General features: G+C 40.6%; 1 protein-coding gene across 1 annotated transcript in view; it reads right to left on the bottom strand.

The window, feature by feature from the left end:
- Positions 1–27,373, bottom strand: part of LOC142311129 (uncharacterized) — a 237,355-nt gene that overhangs the window by 50,635 nt on the left and 159,347 nt on the right. Inside the window, exons 21-27 of the mRNA XM_075349272.1 lie at positions 23,907–23,951; positions 19,920–19,964; positions 11,727–11,807; positions 9,739–9,801; positions 8,556–8,606; positions 7,007–7,033; positions 5,182–5,262 (exon numbers count right to left, since the gene is read on the bottom strand). Coding sequence (XP_075205387.1) covers positions 5,182–5,262; positions 7,007–7,033; positions 8,556–8,606; positions 9,739–9,801; positions 11,727–11,807; positions 19,920–19,964; positions 23,907–23,951 — 393 coding nt within the window. The remainder of the gene's footprint in view (positions 1–5,181; positions 5,263–7,006; positions 7,034–8,555; positions 8,607–9,738; positions 9,802–11,726; positions 11,808–19,919; positions 19,965–23,906; positions 23,952–27,373) is intronic.

The raw sequence follows: 27,373 nt of genomic DNA on the forward strand, positions 1-27,373 counted from the left end.
AGCCTGCTAAACAGATGGATGCTGGAAAAGTGGCAGAAGGTGGATTTCTCTGATGAATCTTCAGTTGAATTACACCACAGCCACCATAAATACTGCAGGAGACCTACTGGAGCCCGTATGGATCCAGAAAACAGTTAAGTTTGGTGGTGGAAAGATCATGGTCTGGGGTTACATTCAGTATGGGGTATGCGAAACATTTGCAAGGTGGAAGGCAATATCAATATCCTAAAATATCAAGAAGTATTAGCTACCTCTTACATTCCCAATCATAAAAGGGGTCAAATTATGCAGCAGGATGGTGCTCCATCTCATACATCCATCTCTACAACAAAGTTCTTCCTGCCAAAGAAGATTAAGGTGCTCAAGGACTGGCCAGCCCAGTCACCAGACATGAACATCATTGAGCATGTTTGGGGTAGGATGAAAGAGGAAGCTTGAAAGACAAAACCAAAGAATCTAGATGAACTCTGGGAGGCATGTAAGACTGCATTCTTTGCTATTCCTGATGACTTCATCAATAAATTGTATGAATCATTATTGAACCGCATGGATGCAATCCTTCAAGCGCATGGAAGTCACACAAAATATTAAATATGGCTCTAATAGCACCACAACTTCATTCACCAATGTTATGCAACATATCTTTGTATTAGAAATTAATTATTTGTTTGAATTTCACATTACTTTCTGTGGGTGACAAAACTTTTGTCTTGCCAAAATCTGACCTTTCTGTGTTCATTAAATGATCTATATTTCAGCTTTGCAGCAACTTTATTTTCATAACCTAAACCAAGTTTGGGAGGGTTTCAGCTTTCAAAAGAGTAATTTATGAAACCAATGGATGAATTTAAAGTCAGGTTATAAGCTTTTATTTACATAACATGGATAAGCGATATAACTTCTTTCAGGGAGTGTATTTGCACCCCTTTGTGTAATGGTAAATTGAGGATCCTCCATAGAAATGTAGGAATTCATGTCTTATCAGTGGTTCTGTTACCTGATGCTGAGCCTTTCTATTCTTATTATAATGTAACCAGCAGTTTAAATAGGGGTAAATAATTACTTTTTGGTGAAAAAAATAATTGATCATTTTTTAATTATATCACTAGTAAATGTTATCATCATTTAGCATTGTAATATTGTCTCAAGCTCTGACGCCATCTGCTGGAAACTTCAGACATGAAACTTTATTTTATAATTTTTAAAAAAAAAGTAAAATATGACATTTTAATATAACATACTTATATAATCAAACAAAATGATCAAAATATGAAGAAAGTGGACTCAAATGGACATGAGAAAATGGCCAGATATAGATTTTTTCACTTAGAAAGATAAAGTATCAAATTGACAGTGCCTAATAACTAGGACTCTGGCAGCTGACAGGGTCTGAGTGCACCAAGAATTCGGCCTGACACATACATTCATACACAGTATAAAATGTACAGTAACAATGCAAAACATTTTAGGCAGGTGTGGAAAAAAGTGGTGCACAGTAAGAATGTTTTTAAAAATATAGAAATGTTAATAGTTTTTTTTTATCAATTACCAAAATGCAAAGTGAATGAACAAAAGAGAAATCTAAATAAAATGAAAGGGGTTGTATTTAAAGAGGTTGTCCACTACTTTTACACTGATGGCATATCCTTAGGATATGTCATCAATGTCTGATCAGTCAGGGTCCAATACCCGGCTGCCCCGCCGATCAGCTGTCTTCGGTGCCACCGGCGGCAGCAGGAGATGCTCAGTTCCGGAGCTGCCCCGTCTTCTGATACTGTACATCTGCCTCATAATCAAATGAATATTAGGTGGATGTGCAGTACCCGCTGCGGCCACTATTAGAAGACAGGGAAGCTCTGGAACTGAGCATTTCCCACTACCTGTTGCTGCTGCTGGCACCGAAAACAGCTGATCATTGGGGTTGCAGGGTGTCGGACCGCAGCTGATCAGACTTTGATGACGTATCCTAAAGATAGGTCATCAATGTAAAAGGAGTGGATAACCTCTATAATATTTTGTGTAACCATCCTCTGTCTTCAAAACAGCATCAATCACCAATTCTAGGTATACTTGCACAAATGCAGGTATTTTGTAGGATTTATGTCAGGTGAAGCCAAATCCTGCTATAAAGTTGTGGTCGTGCAAGACAGTTTCATGCCACAGGTGCATACATCATGGCAAAACTGAGCTCAGCAACAAAATACAAGGTAGTCACATCAGCAAGATCTGAGAATGTGCTGTTCAAGATCCTTTTAAGAAGAACGACCAAGAAACAGGCAATGTTGAGAGCCATAAATGCAGTGGTCATCTACGAAAAGTTAGTGCACCAGATGAAAGACACATCATGCATACCTCCCTTTCAAATAAGATGTCCTGCAGTGACGTGAGCTCAGAAATGACAGCAGCCAGTGTGACCCAACTACACAACCTTTACTGTTGGAAAAGTCTGTCTGGACGTATTCTTTAGGGAGAATGGCTACTAAAACCCAATACCTTTGTGAGAATACAATATATTTTTCTAAATGCTTTTTCATTGTGAGAATACAATATACACACACACATATATATATATATATATATATATATATATATATATATATATATATACATACTTTTCTATAACCAAGCTTTCTTTTGTATATGAGTAGCAAGATGGAGCCTGCAGCTGATGTCTAATATAAGGGAACAGAATGAAGAGATTGATAATGTCAATGATTGGTTACATCTGCACGAGTTTGGTTCCATGACTGAGGTGCTATGTGATGCCCCATGAGCAATGGAAGGGCTGGAGGGGAAATACCAAGTATGGACATAAATATTATCATATGCTGCTTTCTGCATGTATTTCTAAAAAAGCCAATGGCATACTGCTAGGAATTTTGCTAAGAGATGAACCCATTATTGCTCTATAAAAAGGCTTGTAGCAATGCACGTGGGGTGTGCACCTGCTCTTATTGAGAGGAGTTTATACCAGCTATCTCTGTGTGGTCTGAATTACTTTGCTGGCATTTAGTAACTTTCGATTTGAGATTCAGCAAACATTCACTGGAAGAAGGAGATTTCCCGAAACTGTGGAATTATTCTTCTCACCTTCAACATGGAAAGAAGACCACACACCTCAACCATGTACAAAAACAGAGGAACTAGGAGGAGGACAAATGGCAGCAGGTGCTCTGGACTGATGAGTCAAAATGTGAAATATTTGACTAACCAAATGCAGTTTGTTCACTGAAGGACTGAAGAACAGTACAATGATGAGTATCTACAGGCCACCAGTGAAGTAGAGTGGAGATTCCTTGCAGGTTTGGGTCTGCATTTCAGCAAATGGAGTTGGGGAATTGGTATGGATTAATGATGTGCCCAATGCTGAGAAACAACAGATATTTATCAATCATGCAGTGCCACCAGGGAGACATCTGATTGGTTTCAAATTAATTCTGCAGCAGGACAACAACTCCATGTCGTTAAGAACTAACTATCCTCACATAAAGAAGAACAAAGAGTCTTGGAAGCGATGATGTGGCCCCACAGAGCTGTGATCTCAACATCATCAAATCTGTGTGGGATTACATGAAGAGACAGAGGATGTGCACTTGCCTACATCCACAGAAGATCCATAGTAAGTTCTCCAAGATGTTTGGAACAACCTCCCTGATCAGTTTCTTCAAAAATTGCGTTCATGTGTACCTAAAAGAATTGATGTTGTTTTGAAAGAAAAGGGTAATCACACCAAATAGTGATTTGATTTAGATTTTTCTTAAGTTCATTCACTTTGAATTTTTTTTTATTTGCTAAAAATAAACTATTAACAATTCTATTTTTAAAGCATTCTTGCTTTGTAGCAATTTTTCAAACCCAACTAAAACGTTTGCACAGTATTGTGAATGTGAACCATTTTTAAGGATCATAAAAAATTAGATTAGCACATTTGCAAAGCAGTTATAGTGAAAGCAAAATAAAAGTGCACACGGTTATTGTGTGAGGTCATATTATAGAATCACATTTACAAAACATGTAATCCAGACATATTACATGTGATCGACTCAGACACCATTAATGTGGACATTAAGCAGATGGATTATTTACATATTATACTGATGCTAATTGTATCTGGGAAGAAATCAGGAAATTAACACAATGCTATGTGAGTGTAAGACACAATATGTTACCTATATATTCATTGCCTTAAAAAAGTATTCATACTCAGTGAAATTTTCCATATTTGTTTCAGGTTACAATCCCAAACAAATGTATTTTATTAGAATTTTCTATGTGATACCAACACAAAGCAGCAAGTATTTGTTTGCACATCACCTTGAAAACACACTCTACCCTATCAAATATGGTGGCAGCATAATGCTTTTTTTCTACAGGGACACAGAAGCTAGACAGAGTTGATGTAAAGATGGATGGAGCGACGGGGGAGGGAGTGTATATGGACACAGTATAGGGAGTGGGTGGGGGGAGTGTATATGGACACAGTATGGGGAGCAAAAGTGGGGGAAGAAGTTTGAGGACACAGTGTGTGGAGCAAGGGATGGGGGGAATTTAAGGACACGGTATGGAGAATGTGGGGGTAAATTTGAGGCTACAGTATGGGGAGCAAAGGGGCGGTATAGATGCGGACATAATATGGGGAGTGAGAGGGGAATTTATGTGAACATAGGGTGAAGAGCGAGGGGGGATGGGTGCAGACACAGTATGGGGAGTGAAGGGGGAATATATGCAGACACAGTATGAGGTGAGACGGGGAATTAGTAGATTAGTGCGGAGATAGTGAGTAAACAGCATGAGTTGAGAAAAATGTGATGGGGCACAGGATGAGCAGCATGGGTGGACAGTCTTATCGCATTTCATACTTATTGGAAATTGCATATGAATGATTAGTCACATAACAACTACGCAATCCGCTTGGGGGCGCCAAAATTAATTTGTGTCACAGGTGTTGGAAAACATAGATACAACTCTGATTTGTGGGTCTAAAGTGAAAAAAAATGTGGAAACATTAATTGGGTATGAACACTTTTACAAAGCACTGTATATGATCATGTGATTCTGTGCCAAAATCTTGCTATCACAATGTATGTAAATATAATGATGAATGCCATTCACTGGAACCGTTGAAATAAAAGAAAAGAAGCATATGGATTGAGGTGAAATTGAATAGATTTTTCTACTTACTGGAAGACCCAGTGGTCCTCTGTCACCCTTTTGACCTGGCTCACCCCTCAATCCTTTAAGACCATTTAACCCTGGTTCACCCTAAATGTAAAAGTAGATGCCAGTTTTGTTTGTTGGCTGTGCATGCTGTTACCGAGGAGGTTCACTTTCTGACACTTCTGTAAATTCCACTCTGTATTAAACAGTACAAAAAAGCACCCAAAACATATTTACTTTTGGTCAAGAAATACCAAAACCCCAAAAAATGCACAAAGCCATATGTATCTGCCAACTGTTCCCAATTTGCTGGGACTGTCTTGAATTTTAAGATACAATCATAACAAATTCGGGGCACCCTAAATCAAATGAGACAGGGTTTGGGTAACCCCCACACCCAAAGTGGGCATTTTGGGTTGGGTTATTATCATTGCTGTGAGAGTCCTTGGTGTTACTTGGCTGGACGTAAAACTCCCTGCTTTCCCAGCAAAAATGTCGGAGTATGACAATTGGATTTACAAGATACAATAAAATTTACATAGTAACATAGTAAAGCTACAGAAATAGTTGTATCTCTAGTTCAACATATTGAAGGATTATGTGGTAATATGGTCTAGTATGGAAATATTGTAATTATTTCTACATTTTAGCATATTTTGTAGCTATGGAAAGCTATGGTGCCCGAGAAGGCTCAGTGGTCAGCTGCCTGATAGACACCAGTACTATAAATGGTTCTATAAGGAATTTGTATTGGGGAATAGAAGCTTCCTTTCATGCCATGAAATGATATTTTTCATTATGGCATTATTTTTATATACAATGTATTGTAGTTTTAAATAATATTAATATTATTGGTTTTCACAATAATTATACTGGCATAACTAAAAAATAAAGTAGTTTTGTGTGCTTAGGCCAGTTAATACAAAAAAGATATTGGAATTTACAGCCTGTTTACAGAAAACTTTCAAGCTCAGTAGTAATAAATGAACATGAAATTAAATGAGTTGGCAGACCCCCATCTATATTAAAGAGGACCACCCACCAGGATTTTACTATGTAAACTAAAGCCAGTGCTATACTGGCGCTATCATATTAATTCTATACATACCTGTAGTTGTGAGATCAGATGTATACTTTCTGAAACATAGGCAAGTAAAGTTTGTGACATGCATTGTTACTTGATGAGAGGTGCAACAGAATATCTAATAGGTGGGTCGGGTTATGATAGTTATTTCCGCCCCTGTCTGCTGCCTGTCCTTCCTCCCCCAGACCCTGTTATTACAGGGGGACGAAGGAGGGAGGAAGGACAGAAGGGAATAAGGACAGGAAGGCAGACAGGGGCGGAAATAACTAGCAAAACCCGACCAACCTATTAGATATTCTGTTGCACCAATCATCAAGTAACACTGAATTTCACAAACTTTACTTGCCTGTATTTCAGAAACTATACATCTGATCTCACAACTAAAGATATGTTTAGAATTTGCATCCTAGTGCCAGTATAGCACTGGCTTTAGTTTATATATGAAAATCCTGGTGGTTATTCCTCTTTAATGCTGGTCATGCCAAAAATCAGAGTTACAATGACTTTTCTCTGTTGACTTAAGCGTCTTAAGCATCAGTCATATAGTACTCAAATCTACAAAAAAAACTTCTTTATCACTAGAATTAGTGATATTTCAACCATAAAAGCCATTATCTGAGCTTCAAGGCTTTCATACATATAACACAAAACAAACATCATATTCACAGAACATATAACATGCACTGTGTATAGTTATATACACAACATATACAAATCCGTGCTACATGCATGCCTTAATAATGGCACTAGGCCACTTGCACTTACCTTTGGACCTGAAAGTCCATGTGGACCCTAAAAAAAGTAAACATAACATAGCATATTTTATATAACCCCCAATAAGTTATCTCAAAGGGAACATGTCAAAAGTTTTTTCCTTTTTAAAACCTTAACCCTAGCTGATAGATTAGCTCCTGTGCTTCCTAAATTCAGCCTTATTTGCACAAGTAGAACGCAGATTTTGCCCAAAATCATTTTAATGGGGTTATCCAGTTATGGAAAACCCTTTTACCCCAACTACAGATTATTTTAAAAGGACAAATCGAGCTTTATTCATCCTCCCAGGGTCCTGCAATGAGTCTCTGCTTCTACTCCTAATCAATGTTATTGTCTGCAGCGCTAATGTCACTCCGACAGCGCTGCAGCCAATAAGTGAGTTCAACAGCTCTGCCCGAGTTGACAACACAAACTGCTCAGAGTAGCTGAGCTCAGTTATTGTCTATAGCACTGTTGATGTGACATCAGCACTGAAGACAATAATAGACACCAGGAACCGTGGCAGAGGCTCAATGATGGACCCGGGGAGGGTGAGTGATGCAGAGTTTGTTTTTTTTTAAAAATGGAAAACCAAAATCGGAACAGCCATTTAACTCTTAAATTCTACAGTATATGTTAATAACATTGTTGGTTTCAAAGAGATCAAAACTTTTAAAAGAATTGTTAAAGTGGCCAGGTTATCTTTAACAACATGAGTTATCATGATAAGTTGAGTATCAGTTTCAGCTGTAATGTACCTGCATTTATATGATTTATGTGACGTATATTTTGGGGGATTTATAAGGCTTAAAATGCATAATTTTATTTTAGCTTAAAATTTATAAAGACGTCAATGTGCCTTTCTAGAAGAGGATTAGAAATCTAAATTGTTTAGATCAGTGAGATATCAAAGCACCATCTTCTGCTCCTAAGTTCTTTCTAGACAGGAGTGTTATGTGTAGACTATTTTAGATACTTTACTTGTTCTTCCACTTTCCTTCAGTCCTTCTATTAAGGCCCCAATACAGATTAGCTTAGGTGAACTTGCTATTTTTTCCGGGATCAGCAGACCATCTGATTTGTATGGGGGCCTCCTCTGATTTGTATGGGGGCTTCCTCTGATTTGTATGGGGGCCTTCTTTGGTTTGTATGGGGGCCTTGTCTGATTTGTATGGGGGCCCCTGTCTGATATGTATGGGGGCCCTTGTTTGATTTGTATGAGGGACCTTGTCTGATTTGTATGGGGTCCTTCACTGATTTGTATGGGGACTTTCTCTGATTTGTATGAGGGCTCTTGTCTGATTTGTATGTGGTCCTTCACTGATTTGTATGGGGACCTTCTCTAATTTGTATGAGGACCATCTCTGATCAGTCATTACAGAAAAACTATCACACTAGGGATACATTCTTTCTTTTAGGGGCGTAGGAAAAAGATTACCGTAATTAATAATGACTTTCCCCAGTGTTATGTGTTATTTGTTGTTTCACAATATAATCAGCACAAATGATGCATTTCATTATATAGTAAAAGTAATATATGAAGTAATTATTATCAGCTTACCATTGGGCCTGGAGGTCCATGGGGACCCGGTGGACCAGGAGGACCTATGATCTGTGAAAAGATTGCAAATTCAGAGGCTGTAAGATTAGAGATATTCCAGTCTACAGAATCTTGGCAGCAGTAAAATCATTAGAAATGGTTCAGTGTGGATGATTATAATTGCTGCTGCAATCACCAAGGTTGTTTTACAAAGCGTGAAGGAACGTATCTGCATAATCAAAATGATGGTTTAACTCCTCAGCGTCCAAGCTTAACGGTGTACAAGTAAGAAGGAAGGACATAAGGTAGAAAGCAGAACTGATAGAGTATGCGCTGTGGTATATCTGAGCAGCAGTGATAGATCGGTGATAACAGGAATGCCAGAATTTCCTTGAACGTAGAAAAGTATGGTACCTATTCTATCATGTGTGGTGTATTAGTTTGAGAAAACCACGTGTTCATATATCTGTACTATAAAATCATTCAAGGAGTTGTCTCTTGTCCGCAGTCCGGATTATCTAACTTTAAACTGATAGCTTTTAATATTAATGGACGCTGTATCTGATCACAATCACTAAAGGGGCATTTACATTGCACGATAATCATGAACAAGGGTTGGTAAAAATTATCATTTAATGATTATCTTGCTGTTTAAATAGGCTGCCAATCTCCAGATGAACAAGCGAAATGCTCGATCGTTGGGTAAAATAATCTTTTGGGCAGCGTGAAAGATCATTTCAGTGTGGCATCGCCCCGTGTAGACAGGACTCGCACTGCAAGAACAATGGCAGCCTATGGGCACTGAGCCATCTAATATAGGTCGCTCAGTGCGCATTGTTTACTTAGGTCTGCCTATGTAAGCAGGCACTGAAGTGACCGCTGATCAGTATCGGACCCAGTCTATTCACACAACATTTATCACCAGAAATTCTTGACACATATGCTGAACCTCTCCATAGAGTATTGTGAACCCTACAAATGACATCCACCAAGCAGTTGTGTATATGGGCTTTTTAACTGGAAGGATAATCTGCTGTAGGCCACTATAAAAGAAAAGAACAGCCTTAAAAGTATGCTTTTTGATTCCGAGCCCACAGATTTTGTATTCCACATTTTGGTATAGGGAGGTATATGTCATAATTTCGCATTCAGCACCCATACTCAAACATATGTATTCATAAGCTAAAGCTTAAGATGTACTCACAGAAGCTCCATGAGGTCCCGCTGCACCATGATCTCCCTTTTCTCCTTTCATTCCATTTGCACCCTAGTAGTAAATATTGTTTAAAGAAATATTACTTTTATAAGAATGATAAAGAGAGTAGCAGATATAGTAGCTGCATTTTTTGGCTGTGTTTTTTTTTTATTGTGTGCATGAGATTCCTGAAGTCTGCTAGCTTTTGCTGGTACTGCAAAAAGCTGCTTTTAATTTAATCTTGATCCCCAGAGTGGAAAGTAAAAATAAATAATTAATTGGAAAAAATGGCGTAGGCTCCCCCATATTTTGATACCTAGTGGAGATAAAGCAGCCCCCACCTGTGTGCGTTATCTTGGCTGTGTATCAGAATATTAGGGACCACATGCAGCTATTTTTTTAAATTTAAATAAATATTTTTTTTAAAAAAAATGGCGTGGGGTCCTCCCCAATTTTGATAACCATGCAAGTTATTCTCAGGCTGTCATAAAGCCTGAGGTTAGTAATGGGTAGTCGGTAATGGGTAGTGAAACTCTCCCATTACTAATTGTGTAAGTAAAAAGAAATAAACACAAAACATAGAGAAAAATCCTTAATTAAAAAAAAATCCTCTTTCTCCAATATATTAACCCCCAAAACTACTGCATCGCAACTTTTGGTGCATTGTTCTGACAGGAGATGCATATTTTCTGCAACTAAATACTCAACATGTGCACATTGCCTAAATGGGTAATTCAGCAATGAGTTCATCTCAGGTGAGTTCATAGAGTTCTCCTGAGGTGATTTCACTGAGTTCATCTGAGGTCACAGCTGAAGTAATGTAGGAACTGCCAGCTGTGATCTTAGGTGAACTCACTGACCTCACCACTCATGGTTTCTAAAGTGACTGCGCACTGCGTCCTCAAATGTAGCAGAGTCGGGATCACCATGGGACCTTGTATGGATTATGTCTGACCAGGAAGTGTGTTTGGGGGTTAATAAGTGGGTGTCCTTTATGCAGCAGTGATCAGTCATGTTTTCTAATGTGACCGTGAACTGCAAGCTCAGAATGTTACAGATCCAGGATCATCGTGTGACGTCATGATATGGGTTACATCGGATCTGCAGAGGTGTTTTGGGAGCTACTATATTGGAGAAAGAGGGTATTTCTTTAAATAAAGGATTTTTCTCTCTTTTGTGTTTATTTCTTTTTACTTACACGATTAGCAATGGGGGCTTGATGGCTAACCTTGGGCTTGATGACAGCTGTGATTTTTTGACAAATCACAACTGTCATTAACTCCTTATATTACCCCAATTATCAACACTCAAGGCCAAATTGGATACGCTGGATAAGCACCAGCATTGGCATATCTAATGGATGTGCCAATAGTGGAGCAGCTGCGGGCTGCTATTTTAAGGCTGGGGAGGAACCAATAACCATGGACCTTCCCAGCCTGAAATTACAGCTCCCAACTGAATATTTCTTTAATTATGTAAATAATTAAAGGAAAAATTGCATGCGGTCCCTCATATTTGGATACACAACCAAGATAATGCACACAGATGGGGGTTGCAGCCTCCAGCTGTCTGCTTTACCTGCGCTGGGTATCAAAATATGGGGGACCCTATGCCATTTTTTCTAATTATTTATTTAGTTTTACACACCACTTTGGGGACTCAGACAGCTACTGTGAGGGCAACCAATCACAGACGGCAGCAAAGAGGGTGGGCGGGGAAGCAGTGCGGCAACCAATCAAAGGGTGGGTGAAAAAGTAAATATTCATATCCTTTTATAAGTAGACCTGGAAGCAGTGAGACAGCCATGCGGAAACTCGGTAAGTATAACTGCCCTGCTCTAATCCCCATTTTGTGTCCTTTTGCAGGCCCCTAGCCCTTTCTAACATTATTTCATAACACCTAACTTCAGGTCCCTTAGACTCATATGGGGATCAGCGTTCGGGGTCAAGTTCAGGGTAACATCTGTGGGTTCGCCCATCTCTACTAGTGGCACTTACAGGCAGCCCAGGTAGACCAATTCCTCCTTTTTCTCCTGCGATGCCAGTTTCACCACGATCTCCTTTAGACCCTTTAGGCCCCTGTTTGGCACAAAACATCTTTAATAAGGCTTCTATAAATATCAATTAACACATTCTATATGGTAACCGTTATGTACATGAAAACTAAAGATGAGAAAAACCATCATGATTCCCAGCACAAGGTTGAAAAGTGTCAGTAGCAATTATTTCTGTTATCTCAAAAGCTGTCAAATTTGTTTACACTCAAATAAAGGTATTATTCTAGATCAGAGAATGGTATAAATAGTATGCTAATGATGCGGAACATATTTTCTAGTTTAGGTTCTAATCACAGGAACAAACTGCACAAACCACTGCTTAAAAGCAGAGCAAATTTAGTAAGATTAATAGCAGAACGTAGCACAAGCACTATAATTTAGGCTTCTCAGACATTGACGTATGAGCCTATACTATGTTGATCACAATTTCTTTAACTGCACAAAGCTCTTTAAAATATAATTTAGCTAAGAATTGAAGAACAAAAAGACCAAAGGTTGGAAATCAAGTTTGAAAAAAAAAGATGGAGTTGAGGATCAGGCAAACCAACGAGAGGAAAGAAACAAGAGCAAAGGCAGAATTCCTGAGATAGTGTAACCTCGGTATAATGAATACATTCTCAGTTTTATATTATTGCGTCGAGACCAATAAACATTGATCAAACCAACAAGTCTGAAAATGACTTTACCAAGAGAGTGGGGTGTAAGTTTGGGACAGCGCTTACAAATACTCAGAAATACGGGAAGCTGTAGTTTAAGAACATCAATGTTTATCTATGATTTTTGAGGTTGCCAAGTCTAGAGATATAGAGATGAGAATAATGAAAATATTAAAATACTAGGAAACTGAAAAGGGGTGCAGTTTATGCTGGATTTAAAAAGGTGTGCTGTGTATGTGTAATGGGGCTCTGTCAGAGGTCACCTGCCAGCTCTAAAATGGCTACCACAAACGGGCTTTACGCAAGCTACTCCATTTCCCAGAGCCTTGGGGTTGCACTGACCTTCACCTTTTAACCCCTATATAGGTATGTAGACTTACACAAGGTACTCGGGGCAAGGGCCAAACAGTCAGCTGCTATTTGGTAGTGCCAGCTGGTTAGAGAGATAGTAAGGGAGATGGGTCAAAACCAAGATGGCAGCAAGGTGCAAAATCGTCAGGCAGGAAAAGCATCAATAAACAAGCTGATATCAAAACAGAAAAACACCAAGACTAAATAGGGGATCCAAACCCAGACCTAACCAGGAAAGCACAAGATGTATTTGGCAGCTTCTAGCAGTAAGCTGGGAGCATTACTATGGTGTGGTACTTTTCAATTGGCTGAAGCAAGGAGTTGATAACTTCAGCTGGACAGCACACACAACTATAATGGCAAACTGGACAGCACTGCAGGTCCCAGCCACTCCAACTTTAGTGGCTGGATAACGTGTGCGTCTTCCAGAACTTCTGGTTCCAACATTTCTTCTATCACCAATGAGTTTAGAAAGGTGCGCACATAAAAGGATTAGAAAGGCGTGCAGTATATGCAGGGTTTAGAAAAGTGTGCAGTGTATGCAGGGTTTAGAAAGGTGTGCAGTGTATGCATGGTTTAGAAAAGTATGCAGTGTATGCAGGGTTTAGAAGAGTGTGCAGTGTATGCAGGGTTTAGGAAGGTGTGCAGTGTATGCAGGGTTTAGGAAGGTGTGCAGTGTATGCAGGGTTTAGAAAAGTGAGCAGTGTATGCAGGGTTTAGAACGGTGTGCAGTGTATGTGTAACACCCCAGCAGCGGTCGAACCGCTCGGATCCGGACGTCGCTACTCGTGGCTCGAGGGTCTCCGGACCCGGGGGCTAAAGGATCACACCCGAATGAAGAAGGGGCTATTTACAGGGAGATATAGTTTGTGACACCACCCGTGGTGTGCGGTAATGGGGAGTACCGCCGCTGCCGCTGGGAGTACCCGGGGTGATGGAATGGGGCAGCCAGATGACGTTACCCACCACGTGTAGGGAAAGGCACCGGGACTCTGGATGGTTGGCGACAGTGCAGGGGAAGCGCAGGGCTGGTTGGGAGCAGGGGTTAATCAGGTACTCACTCAGCAAGAAAGCAGACACTGACAACATAGTAAACCAAGTCTCTGGGTGCCGCTGCCCTCTTGGGGAGCTTGTCCGGGTCCCATCCCCTGCAGTACTGCCTGGTGGTCCGTGGCCTGCCTCCTGGCACTGTATTTTAGAGTGTTCAGATGGCCTGTCAGCTTGGAGCTTTCCGGGCCCCGCTCCCTGCTAGGAGTAGCAGAGGAGCTTGCTCTCAGGAGCTCACGCTTGGGATTTCAGTGGGCTGCTTTGCTTGGAAAGCCCTATCCCCCTCGTTGCACTAGTGCACCCGATCTCTGAGCTTCGTGGGAACAGTTCATATAGGCCCTGTCCTCCGCAGGTTAATTGCCGGGTTGCTTGAAGCTTCTCCCCGACCTAGGGTCCATGTACCTTGACGTGCCTTCAGTCCCAGCCAGGCTATTAAACTGCAGCTGCTGGCTATCCTCCAAGATTAGCCAAGCAACTAGTCCCAATCTCCCACGACCGGATCTCCGACTCCTCCTGGTCCAGACCACCGTCTGCGACCTAGTCTGCTTTTCCCCTGGGAGCTACAACTCCCAGCTTTCTCGAGCTCCTCATTGCTCGAGGACTACCACTCCACTGACTTGTCACCTCCCACCTCCTGCCTGACCCCTAGGTTGGCGGCCCTATTCCAGCTTAAGCAGCCCACTGCTGTGCCTGACAGGAGTGGTGCGAGGTGTAACTAGGATTTGTGGATGCTGGTGGAGGCAGTACCGCAAGATGGGGACCCAGAACCATGGGGGGTTGAGCCCTGCACGGGGAGAGAAAGATTGTGCAGAACCCTGTGACAACCTGAATAGTCGAGGGCGTCACATATGCAGGGTTTAGAATGGTGTGCAGTATATGCAGGGTTTAGAAAAGTGTGCAGTGTATGCAGGGTTTAGGAAGGTGTGCAATGTATGCAGGGTTTAGGAAGGTGTGCAGTGTATGCAGGGTTTAGGAAGGTGTGCAGTGTATGCAGGGTTTAGGAAGGTGTGCAGTGTATGCAGGTTTTAGAAAAGTGTGAGTGTATGCAGGGTTTAGGAAGGTGTGCAGTGTATGCAGGTTTTAGAAAAGTGTGAGTGTATGCAGGGTTTAGGAAGGTGTGCAGTGTATGCAGGGTTTAGGAAGGTGTGCAGTGTATGCAGGTTTTAGAAAAGTGTGAGTGTATGCAGGGTTTAGGAAGGTGTGCAGTGTATGCAGGGTTTAGGAAGGTGTGCAGTGTATGCAGGTTTTAGAAAAGTGTGAGTGTATGAAGGGTTTAGGAAGGTGTGCAATTTATGATCAGATTTTCTGTGTCATGATCACAGACTGTAATTGCTCTCATTTTGCTCACCATTACACAGCTAGTGTTTCACACAGTGCCAATCTAAATTTCCGTCAAGGTTGAAATGTATCTTTTTATTTGTTTTTTATGAAGTTATTACAGCTATTACTAGATGTCTAGTCTCTAGGCCAAAGACATTACTAGAGGCTATCTATCTTACAGGTGATGGCCATTATGACATCCTTGTTTATGCTACCTTTTAGAATGGAAGGTCACGGCAAGAAGGCTCAGAAGATGTGATCCGGAAGACATGCGGTTTATTGGAGTCTATTTCGAAACTCACCAGTTTTTTTTTTCAGGAAAAACCACAATGTACTGAGAGATACAGATACGATTATAGAGATAACACATTCAAAAAAGTGGAAAAGAAAAGCACACAAAGAGTCAAGTGACTCCTTGTGTCTCTATTTCAATAACACAAAACAAAATGCATGTTCAACTCAACACAAATTCCCTGTTGTTGAAAAAACTTTTTCATCAACCTTTATTCAAATAGACAAAGAGTCAGTTGTCTCCTGTAGGTGCTTTTCTGGCACACTTTATTGAATGTGTTATCTATTGTAATGTGCACAAAAGAAAATAACGAAAAATAAGGTCTTACTGAAAACTACTACAACTACAACTGATCTGCCTGGTTCTTGTACAGACCAGAGGTCCCAGCTGTGCAGTCCCTAGAGACCTCTGCACAGACTGAAACAGTCCTAACTGGATGACTCAGATGACCACTGGAGACCTTTGCTTCTGAAGTGGCCAACGAGGGTTCCTCATACCACTTACAGAATCCTGGGAAATGTGCAGAGTAAAATAAGGTAAATCGAAAGTTATAATCTGTCAGGAGAAACAAAGAAAACCAGGCTGTAGTTCCAAGCAGAGTTTACTTGAGAAATATTACCAGCGGAAAATGGGAGCCTGGGGAAGCTTTAAATGTTACACCTGCCGAGTGATCAGGCAGACCAAGTTTCATAATAGAAAACACTTGTTGGCAGAAGGACAATGAACACGCTGTGTCCACAGAAACAAAGTGTTCAGAACCAGGACAGTGACTAAACCTGTCTGTGGCTCAGTGGAGAGGGAAATGGAGCACAGTACAGCAGCCTACCTGATGAAATCCGACACATGACATCTATTTAATCGGATCTATACCTCTGAGTACATTGTAGTTTGTCCTGATGAAGAAACTGGTGGGTTTCGAAACACAGACTCCAATAAACTGCATTTCTTCAGCACTACGTTGTTTGAGCCTTCTTGCACTGCTGGCAGCATGCCTCAAATTGTGGACCCACAGCCGTTGTTCTCATTGAAGCCTATACAGGAATTGTGCCCTCATAACCAGTCCAAGTGAGTGCATATGTACTTCTTTATCATCGGCTCTACACACTTAAGACCCTATTGTGCTCTTTTGTATTTCCAGCTCTACAATACAAAAAATAGTTTTAAAGTTAAAGGGAACCTGTCACCAGATTTTGGCCTTCTAAACTAAAACTACCACCTTAAGCAGCACCTGTACTGCATTCCATAAAGGTGTACATTACCCCCTAATCCCCGCTGTAGGCCCCAAAAATACCTTTATATAATCTCCCACCATGTATGTAAATTGTCCGGTCTGATCCGATGGGCGTCCTAATCTGCACCTCCTGTCCTTCCTTTCGCCCTCCTCCTGTGCTGATTGACGTGGATGACACCTCAGACGCCATCCACACAGGCAGGCAAAATCTCCAGATTCAAGGGCTCTCACAGGAGCACTTTGTTCTGCCTTGTTGCAGGCAAAGCTGAAACATAGCACCTACGCGAAATGGCGAGTTCTCTGCGCAGACGCGAGATTTTGCCCACCTACGTTGATGGCGTCCAAGGTATCATCCATGTCAATCAGCACAGGAGGAGGGCAAAATGAGGAACAGGAGGCGCAGATTGGGACACCCTTCGGATGGGACAATTTCCATACACGGCGGGAGATTTTATAAATATACTTTTGAGGGCTACAGGGGGTCGGGGGAAAAGTGCACCTTTATAGAATGCAGCACAGCCGCTGCTTAAGGTGTTAGTTTTAGTTTAAAAGACCAAAATCTGGTGACAGGTTCCCTTTAATGATGTTGTTTTCCATTTTCTCTTGTTTTTCTTTTGTATATTGTTTATTTTTTATCCCAGTTTTGTGTTCTGCTAATTCACTTTTTTTTAGTAACTATGGAAATCAAAGCTTTCAACATCTATTTCTATAAAGCATCATATTTGACAAGTTAATAATCCTGTTTTATGTGATATGCACTTATATATGAACCGGTTCATGAAAGATATAGTTTTAGCTACATAGGATGCGTGTTAGTATTATCAACCATGAAAAAAGCTATTAAAGCATTTTTAGTGACCTGAGGTGACTAATGCAATTTTCATGGATCCTGGTATTGAAAACCTACAATTTGTGTCACTTGTGTATCGTACACATAATTGCAATTAATGTAGGAGATATAACATGACTGGTGATTAGGCCTGAAACACGGCGATGTTTCTATACAATTGCGGCTTGTAGTGACGATAACTCCATTATCTAATATTGTTTCCTAGCAATTGCTGCACAACCAGCTTCATAAATAGGACCAAATTAAATAGTAGTCTTAGGCTTTGAGAAAAACAAAAATGAGCTGATGAAAAACGTAATAAAGGGAATCTATCACCACGTTTTTGTTACCGCATCTGAAAGCTGCAATGATTAGGGGCAAAGACCCCAATTCCAGTAATGTATCACTTACTGGTTTGATTACTGCAGTTTTGATAAAATCACTGTTTTATCTGCTGCAGATCTACAGTTCTATGAATCCTGAGCTCTGCAAAACCATGCCCACATCACCGATTAGTAGCTTTCTATGTACACTGTGCAAAAGCAAAATGCTGCCAATCAGTGGTGGCGATGAAGATATACAGAGCTCAGGAATATTGCGGCAGATCAACCAGTCCTTTGGTGATAATCTCCTGCTGACAAAACAGTGATTTTATCAAAACTACAGAAAGCAACACTTTACTTAAATCAATCTCTTCACTCTTACATTATGCTGCTCTCAAGAACAGGTGGCAAAAACCTGGCGACATATTCCTTTTAACACTAGAAGTCTCAAAAATTTCGAGTTCCCCCCTGAAGTCCCGAAAGATGGTCAAATGACAAATACAATAAACTGAATAGAACTAACTATAAACTAAATGGCTAAACTCAATGGAAAACAACAACCTCCTGTGGTGCGACAGTAATGGCCTTAATTACAGAACAAAAGACGGTGATTATAGAATGTTAGCTAAAATCCTTCAGGTCATTCGACCCGTCTCTGGGTTCCAAAGGTAGAAATGTTAAATGACCCCTCTCTGGGACTTCTAGTGTTAAAGAAAAAAGTATAATAGGATGTAAAAACAGAATCAATACGAATCTACTCTAGTCATCCTTTTTTACATTCGATCAGTTACTAAAGTTGACTTGTTGAAATTAGTGAAAACGGACCTAAAAAGTGCTAAATTGTTATAGCTAGTCAACTGGGTCACAGCATTTCTAACATGGAAGGTCTTGTGAGTGTTTCTGTTGTTGGCTACAGTGGTTAGTGGCTACTAAAAGTGGTCTTGAGGATAATGTATGATCAGCTGACCGTGTAATGGGTGTCCAAGACTTATTGATGTAAATTGAACATGAAGGTTAATCTGTTTGGTCTGATTCCATAGAAGAGCTACAAATTGCTATAGTACATAATGGCTCACTATGGTAGAAAGGTGCTCCTTAAAGAGGACCAACCACCAGGATTTTCGTATATAAACTAAAGCCAGTTCTATACTGGCACTATCAGGCTGATTCTATACATACCGTTAGTTGTAAGATTGGATGTATAGTTTCTGAAATACAGGCAAGCAAATTTTGGGATATACACTGTTATTTGATGATAGGTGCAACAGGATATGTAATAGGTGGGTTGGGTTTGCTAGTTATATCCACACCTGTCTGCCTTCCTGTCCTTCCTCCCCCCTGTCTTTACTCTCGTATTCCCACCCCTGTAATAACAGAAACAGGGGGAAGAAGGACAGGAAGGCAGATAGGGGCGGGAATAACTAGCAAAACCTATTAGATATTCTGTAGCTGCTATCAATCAAATAACCGTGCATTTCACAAACTTTACTTGCCTGTATTTCAGAAACTATACATCCAATCTCACAACTAAAGGTATATTTAGAATCAGCATGATAGCGCCAGTATAGAACTGGATTTAGTTTATATAGGAAAATCCTGATGGTTTGTCCTCTTTAAGGAGCACCTTTCTACCATAGTGAGCCATTATGCACTATAGCAATTTGTAGCTCTTCTACATCCAGGAGACCCAGAGCTGACTCCAATGGAACAGCATCAGCAACAGATGTGAGTACAGGTCATTTTTTATTTGACATAGGGGAATATAGCAAATGAGAAGTTGGATGCCTGAGTAATGGACAACCCCTTTAAGGACTGTATAAGTTTTATAGGCCTTTTACTACATACTATGCAGCTCACAGGGCTGGAAGTGAGAGTTTCCTAGTAATTTGTCATGTGTTGTTTCCTTGCCTCAAAACTATATTTATGGTAGAAGAGGGTGGGATCTGAAGTAATATTTGCTCACAATTATACAACTACTTTAGTGGGTTCTGCCTGCAGTGGAGGAGACCTATTTCAGATTCTTCTTTAACCCCAACATATGATGATATTGACAGTTTGTGATTAAGAAATTAGAAAAACTTTTACCTGCTCCCCATCAACTCCTGGAGGTCCAACAGGGCCTCCCTCTCCCTGTAGAGACAATGTAGATTACCATGAGCTTTCTGATTCGACAAGGCACCTTTAACATTTTATGGGAAGATTTCCGAAAAGTTTCAGCTGCAAACTGGAGACTGAGCCAGTGCACAACCACTGCACCATATGGAGAAAGTTGCAAGAGAAACCAAAGAATATCTAAAGTTGCAATCAAAAGTATTCAACCCCATTACAAATTCAGTTCATTAGCAAAGTTTAGAAAATTTCTGCTGTTTGATAAAAAAAATAATCAAACAAGAAGAATGTGAATAGCTCAACACAACTAATATAACAAGTGGTGCCTCCAAATTCAACAAATAATGCTACTATTACTGATTACTGTAGTCTCATAAGAGCACACATGTTTAGATCAGGTGTTGTCCCAATTGCACTTGATGAAATACTCAAGGGCTTCAGTAGTTGGATCACGTGTGCTTAAAGGGAACCTGTCACCAGATTCGGCGACTATAAACTGCGGCCACCACCAGTGATCCCTTATATACAGCATTCCAGAATACTGTATATAAGAGCCCAAGGCCGATCTGCATAATGTAAAAATCCCCTTTATTACACTCACCCAGGGGGCGGTCCAGTTAGATGCTCTCCAGTCCGGCGCCTCTGCTCCGCTGCGATCGCCATTCTCCTTCTACCTAGTCCAGTATGGATGACATGTCCTATGTCATCCACAGATGTCGGCATTGCAGTCCTTTGCGTGTGCAGTCGCATTTTGATCTGCTTTGCTCAGGGCAGATCAAAGTATTGTAATGCGCATGCATGGGCAGTTTTTAACCTATACTCGTGCCTACGCATTACAGTACTTTGATCTGCCCTGAGTAGGGCAGATCAAAGTGCACCTGTGCAGGACCACAATCCTGGCCTGTGTGGAGGACGTAGAATGCGTCATACATACTGGGCTGGGTAAAAGGAGGACAGCGATCACCGCAGAAAGGAGAGCAGTGACACCCATTGTAATGGACCGCCCCCTAGATGAGTATTATAAAAGTGTTTTTTTTACATTCTACAGAGCGGCCTGAGCTCTTATATACAGTATTCTGGAATGCTGTATATAAGATCTCACTGGTGGTGGCCTCAGGTTATAGTCGCCAAATCTGGTGACAGATTCCCTTGAAGATAAAGCACATCAAATACCAGGACTGGCTAGGGGTAAAGTGACTGTGCCATTTGATTGTTAGAAATATGGTGATGTTTAGACAGTGGTCCAAAGCGTGAAGATAATAGATCATGCAGAAACAAGGAAAAGTATATGAAAAGCTAGAAAAGGAATTGTATATTACTAGCGATATAGGTGGAAGCAAAGTTCATAGTTTAAGGTACATTAGTTACACTACCTGGACATGGCAGAAAGAGGAAGCATTTTTCCGGGAAATCTGGAAAAATGCTTGAGTCCCCTATTGACTTTCAGTATACTCTGTACTCGAATCACGTCCATCCCAGCATCTAATTGCTCGTTACAAGTACAGAGCAGCTAACCACGGTAGTGCTCGCTCATCACTAAGTACTAAAGAAATGTGTTATGAATATTTGGAATAATTCTGAGAATGCAATAGTCACTAAATGGGCATCTTGTTTTATTAATTGTGCTCAGCAGTTTAAATTGTTCTTCTACAATTGTTTGATTACAGAAAGTTTGGAAATGTTTTAATGGACTTTATTTGCAATGGGTGGAGAATAGTTTTGATTGCAGCTGTATAATTTTACCACACAGCAGTCCCAAATCGACTACAATATGATTATAGCCAGTGAGAAACATCCCACTTCTAATAGTGACTATGGTGCATGTTATAACCATTTACTATTCCTGCAATGAGCTTGTACTTTTTTTTTAATATGGAAAACCCCTGTTACTATATGTTATATATTGTGGAGTGCATGGGAGATAATGATTATATGTAAAAAAAATGTAAAATGGAGTCAAGACAGTATATTAGTGCAAGGCAAATATAATATCAATTTATATGAGAATTTATTTAGCACTCACTCTTTTAATGAGAAAGCTGCACTGTAAAAAATCATGTCTTCATAAACTATGAGACATGCCACAAAAGCAGCTGAACAAGCAGAGCCTAGTAATGCAGTATAGAGCTCTGAAGGCCATAAACACATGGACGCCATGCACAAAATACAAGACAACACCACACTTTGTATCAGAAGAAACAAGGGAGATTTTGGTCACAGGAAATAAAAGGTTAAATCATTTTTGAAAATACATTCTGTATTCCTTCTTCACAGTTCTGATCTCTGCCTGCATGTACTGCATTTTACATCCAGTAGATAAACCTCCGTTCTGGCCGTGGGATGGACTCACAGATACGTGGATCACTTGTTTCAGAATAGAAAGTGATCAAGGAAGGTTCAATGATAGAGCTGTATGAAAGACGATTGCAGCTCAGTTTTCTAATGGGGCTTTGTTACTTATCACGAATTCCAGTGGTTCAAAAAATGCATAAAAAAAACATGGCTGCTGTTACGTAAAAAGCAGCACCGTCACATATGGGCTGTATCTGATAATGCAGCGTACTATAATTGAAAAGGCCTCAGCATCAAAGACAACCCATAGACAAGAGAGGCGCTGTCTGAGGTCCCTTCATCTGTCCGTGAAAAATGTTTGTGTTTTGCACGGCCGTCTTCAGGTGTGTATGGCCCATCCGTGTGCCGTGAGTTTGGCACACTAGTGTTCACCATGGGCTATCCATGATAGTATACGGAGAATAGAAACTTTTTACTCATCTGTCCCTGGAGCTGCTGTCCCCGACGCTGCTGTCTCCGGCGCTGCCGGTTCCAGGTCCATGGTGTAGTGAATATTCATGAGCATAATGAGCGGTCCTGGAAGCAAGTGACAGCGGCGCCGAAGACAGCAGCACTGGAGACAAGTGAGTATAGAAAATTATTTTAAAGACACGTGTTTTCTCCGGTACATGTCACACTGCTGTCACATGGATCACATCACTGTGCGGTCCGTGTGCCATCAGTGGTGCCGGAGAAAAACTGACATTGTTCTGTGCAGAACACACGGACATGTGTGTGCTACATACGAAAACACGGTCTGTCATTTTTTTTTTCGTGCATTCTGTCTGTCCATCCTGTTTGCCCTCCTGTGTCCTGTCCATGGATTAACCTGTATGGTTAAGCAGCATGTAACCAGCCAATGACTTTCCTATCGTCGTGCAGCCATAGCACCCAAAATCTTTGGAAGGGCTTCATTTTAAGGTAAAATATATCTCAAGGTCCAAGCACTATTTTTACCTGCAATTTACTCCTACTTAAATCCTAACAAACCCTAGTAAAAGAATACATGTTTTACATACCGCCATAATTTGGATATCTTAGGCTATGTTCACATGCACTGTTTTTCCTGCACTCTTGGCAGTAAAATTGCATTCAAAAAACCCATTTTACAATGTTTTCACTGAGGTTTTTTTTTTTTTGCATTTTTCTGGATGCAGATTGAATGTGTACATGTTGAATAAAGTTAATTTTATTCATGAAAAATTATGCAAAAATGCCATTGCATTTTTTTCAGCATTCTATCTCTTTTTCATTGCTTTTTATAGATGCAAAAAAATGCTTTAAAAACACTACAAGAACTGATATGCTACAGATTAAAAAAACACTGAGTTTCTCAAATTTAATGAGGACAAAAAATAATGGTGTGATTGAGATTTTTGACATCTCATAGCTTTTGCTGGTACTGTAAAGAGAAGCTTTTAATTTGCATAAAAAGCAAAGCAAAAAAAAACAGCAAAAACGCTGCCTGTGAACATGGCCAAAGTGTATTTTTGTTTCATTGTATTAGGCAAGAATGAACTCTAGAGGGCAGCAAACACCAGGAGAGATACCAGAGAAAGACTCCATAGGAATGGATATAATGGAAATCTAGGTACATTCCTATCACAGATAATACTAAATATAGGAATATACCTTCGGTCCAGGCATGCCCATAGGCCCAGGGGGGCCAGGAGGTCCCTGTAATGAAGAAAAAGAACGGTCACAACTTATACATCCTTTATTGCCAGAAAGGCCGACATGGTTAGAGGGTGACAAAATGACATGAAATTTGTTAAATGTAGCACATGGAGCTGTAACAGCGGAGGAGGGTCCAGACAACGTTATTCAGTCTGTTTTCCTAAAAGGGCCTTTTTCTGGTTGCTTTTTTCCAGTTTTTTGTTTAGCCTTCCACAAGTCCAGCAGTCTTTCTTGTATCACATCTATCTGAGGACAGTAGATTGCCAAAACACTGACATAATTATGAAAATAAGGAATTTAGTTCAGCTCACCACTCCAAAGCAAGTATCTCCAACTTCTGGTCCGGTGCACGGAACAAGTGGTTTGGCTTCCACAGCTGAATAATCAGTCACATCAAGAGGAGGAGGGGAGGAGAGAAGATCCAGCACCGACGTAATAAAAAGATTCTTTATTCAGAATTCATAAAAAAGGTCATTCCAACCAAGTGCAGAATATATTTACACTAGACGCGTTTCGGAGAAAGTAGACTCCTTATCATAAGGAACATGTTGCTTAAGAATAAGGAGTCTACTTTCTCCGAAATGCGTCAAGCACAAATATATTCTGCACTTGGTTGGAATGACCTTTTTTATGAATTTTGAATAAAGAATCTTTTTATTACGTCGGTGCTGGATCTTCTCTCCTCCCCTCCACCTCTTGATGTGACTGACATAATTACCGTATGCTTTTCCCTAATTATTTTCTCCTTGTTGATGCAATTCAACTTACGGATTTAAAACTAATAGTTAAACATTGGTATGGTTTTTTTTATTGTGTCATTAATTTATTGACTCTAGTCCTAACCCTAGAGTTGCAAAAGTTATATAAAGACTTTAAAAGGTTATTCCCATCTCCAAGATCCTATCCCAATATTTAGTACATGTAATAATAATAAAAATAACAAATACCACCCATTAAAAATTTAGTATAGTTCTCCTGATATAGCCATGTCTCTTACCTCATGTGCAGGGCATTGCAGCTTAGGTATCCATGGTTATGACAACTCATATAGTGACAGTTAGTTGCCTATGGTTGTAACCATAGATACCTAAGCTGCTGTGCCTTGTACATGAGGTAAGAGACATGGCTATATCAGGAGAACTTTACATTTCTAACTGGAGGTATTATTATGACTATTATTAGTATTATTATTCTGCGCCATGGGTAACTGCCCCTGTTCCCTGCCCACCCCACACTATGTCACTGCCCCCATGGAATTCTGCGCCCAGGGTAACTGCCCCTTTTTCCTGCCCACCCCACACTATGTCACTGCCCCCATGGAATTCTGCGCCCAGGGTAACTGCCCCTTTTTCCTGCCCACCCCACACTATGTCACTGCCTCCATGGATTTCTGTGCCCAGGGTAACTGCCCCTTTTTCCTGCCCACTCCACACTATGTCACTGCCCCCATGGATTTCTGTGCCCAGGGTAACTGCCCCTATTCCCTGCCCACCCCACACTATGTCACTGCCCCCATGGATTTCTGTGCCCAGGGTAACTGCCCCTATTCCCTGCCCACCCCACACTATGTCACTGCCTCCATGGATTTCTGTGCCCAGGGTTACTGCCCCTATTCCCTGCCCACCCCACACTATGTCACTGCCTCCATGGATTTCTGTGCCCAGGGTTACTGCCCCTATTCCCTGCCCACCCCACACTATGTCACTGCCTCCATGGATTTCTGTGCCCAGGGTTACTGCCCCTATTCCCTGCCCACCCCACACTATGTCACTGCCTCCATGGATTTCTGTGCCCAGGGTTACTGCCCCTATTCCCTGCCCACCCCACACTATGTCACTGCCTCCATGGATTTCTGTGCCCAGGATTACTGCCCCTATTCCCTGCCCACCCCACACTATGTCACTGCCTCCATGGATTTCTGTGCCCAGGGTAACTGCCCCTATTCCCTGCCCACCCCACACTATGTCACTCTCTATCACTATAAAGATCTGTTCTATGCAGTTTGGGATAACATATTAGGAAACTGCATTGTGTGCAATATCCCAGTATGTTAATTTATTATTTAACGTATTTAAAGACCTTCAGCTCGATCTTGAGCCATGGCGACTTAATGGATGAACGCTCTGTAGGAAGATTGATCTTGTGCAGCCTAGATAGGTCCACCAGGGTCTTCTCTGCCATTTTACAAAATACACTACCTGAAATTGAATCCGGCTGAAAGTTCTAGAATTATTCAAAGGCTCTCATCGGGCAAAATCTGAAGTACTTGTATACAACTGTGAAGACATGCTAGATGTATACCAGAGACACTTTACCTTGCTTAGGTATACATAAACCCCTGCCTGGGTCATTATACTCTAAATATTTGTGTCGGTCCATTTCTTTTATATAATAGTCCTGATACATAGAGTATTTGTGACAAATCATCAAGAACATGTTACTAGCTTTATTGAAATGCACAGAAGTTCTCTGTTTCTTTGTAAAATTCCCCACTAATCCTTCCATGGTAGTATAGGTCTGGCTTTCTTCACCAAACACAAACCTACAGAACCATTTAAACAATGATTATTTAGATGAGTGTTAGATATAACCTTGGTGTAGAAAAATGAATAGTAACTTTCTAGTAATGTAATAACATGTACACTATATAGTATAGACAAGTATTTGTTTCTTGTATCAGATATGCATTTAATGTCTGGAAGATGCAGGTCCCATTTTCAGAAACCCATACAAGTGAATGGTGAAGTTATGTTACATACTGTATTTACATAGGTTGAAAAAATACCTAGGTCCATCTAGTTCAACCTTCCTTCACCAATTCTACATTTTGTCCCTAAGTCACTTATAACCAACAATGTTGTATGTACTGAGAAATCATCCAGCCCTTTTTTGAAAGCTGTTATAGTATCTGCCATTACTACCTCTTGTGGTAGGGCATTCCACAGTCTGACTGCTCTAACTATAAAGAACCCTTCCTATTTAGCTGTCGGAATCGCTTTTCTTCCATTCGCAGTGTATGCCCCCTGGTCCTTAGTACTGTCTTCAGAAGAAATGTCATGTGCCAGTCCTTTATATTGACCACACATGTATTTATACATATACAGTTAGGTCCAGAAATATTTGGACAGTGACACAATTTTCGCGAGTTGGGCTCTGCATGCCACCACATTGGATTTGAAATGAAACCTCTACAACAGAATTCAAGTGCCGATTGTAACGTTTAATTTGAAGGTTTGAACAAAATTATCTGATAGAAATTGTAGGAATTGTACACATTTCTTTACAAACACTCCACATTTTAGGAGGTCAAAAGTAATTGGACAAATAAACCAAACCCAAACAAAATATTTTTATTTTCAATATTTTGTTGCAAATCCTTTGGAGGCAATCACTGCCTTAAGTCTGGAACCCATGGACATCAC

Source organism: Anomaloglossus baeobatrachus, chromosome 1 (genome assembly GCF_048569485.1).
Source record: "Anomaloglossus baeobatrachus isolate aAnoBae1 chromosome 1, aAnoBae1.hap1, whole genome shotgun sequence".
Classification (NCBI taxonomy): domain Eukaryota; kingdom Metazoa; phylum Chordata; class Amphibia; order Anura; family Aromobatidae; genus Anomaloglossus; species Anomaloglossus baeobatrachus.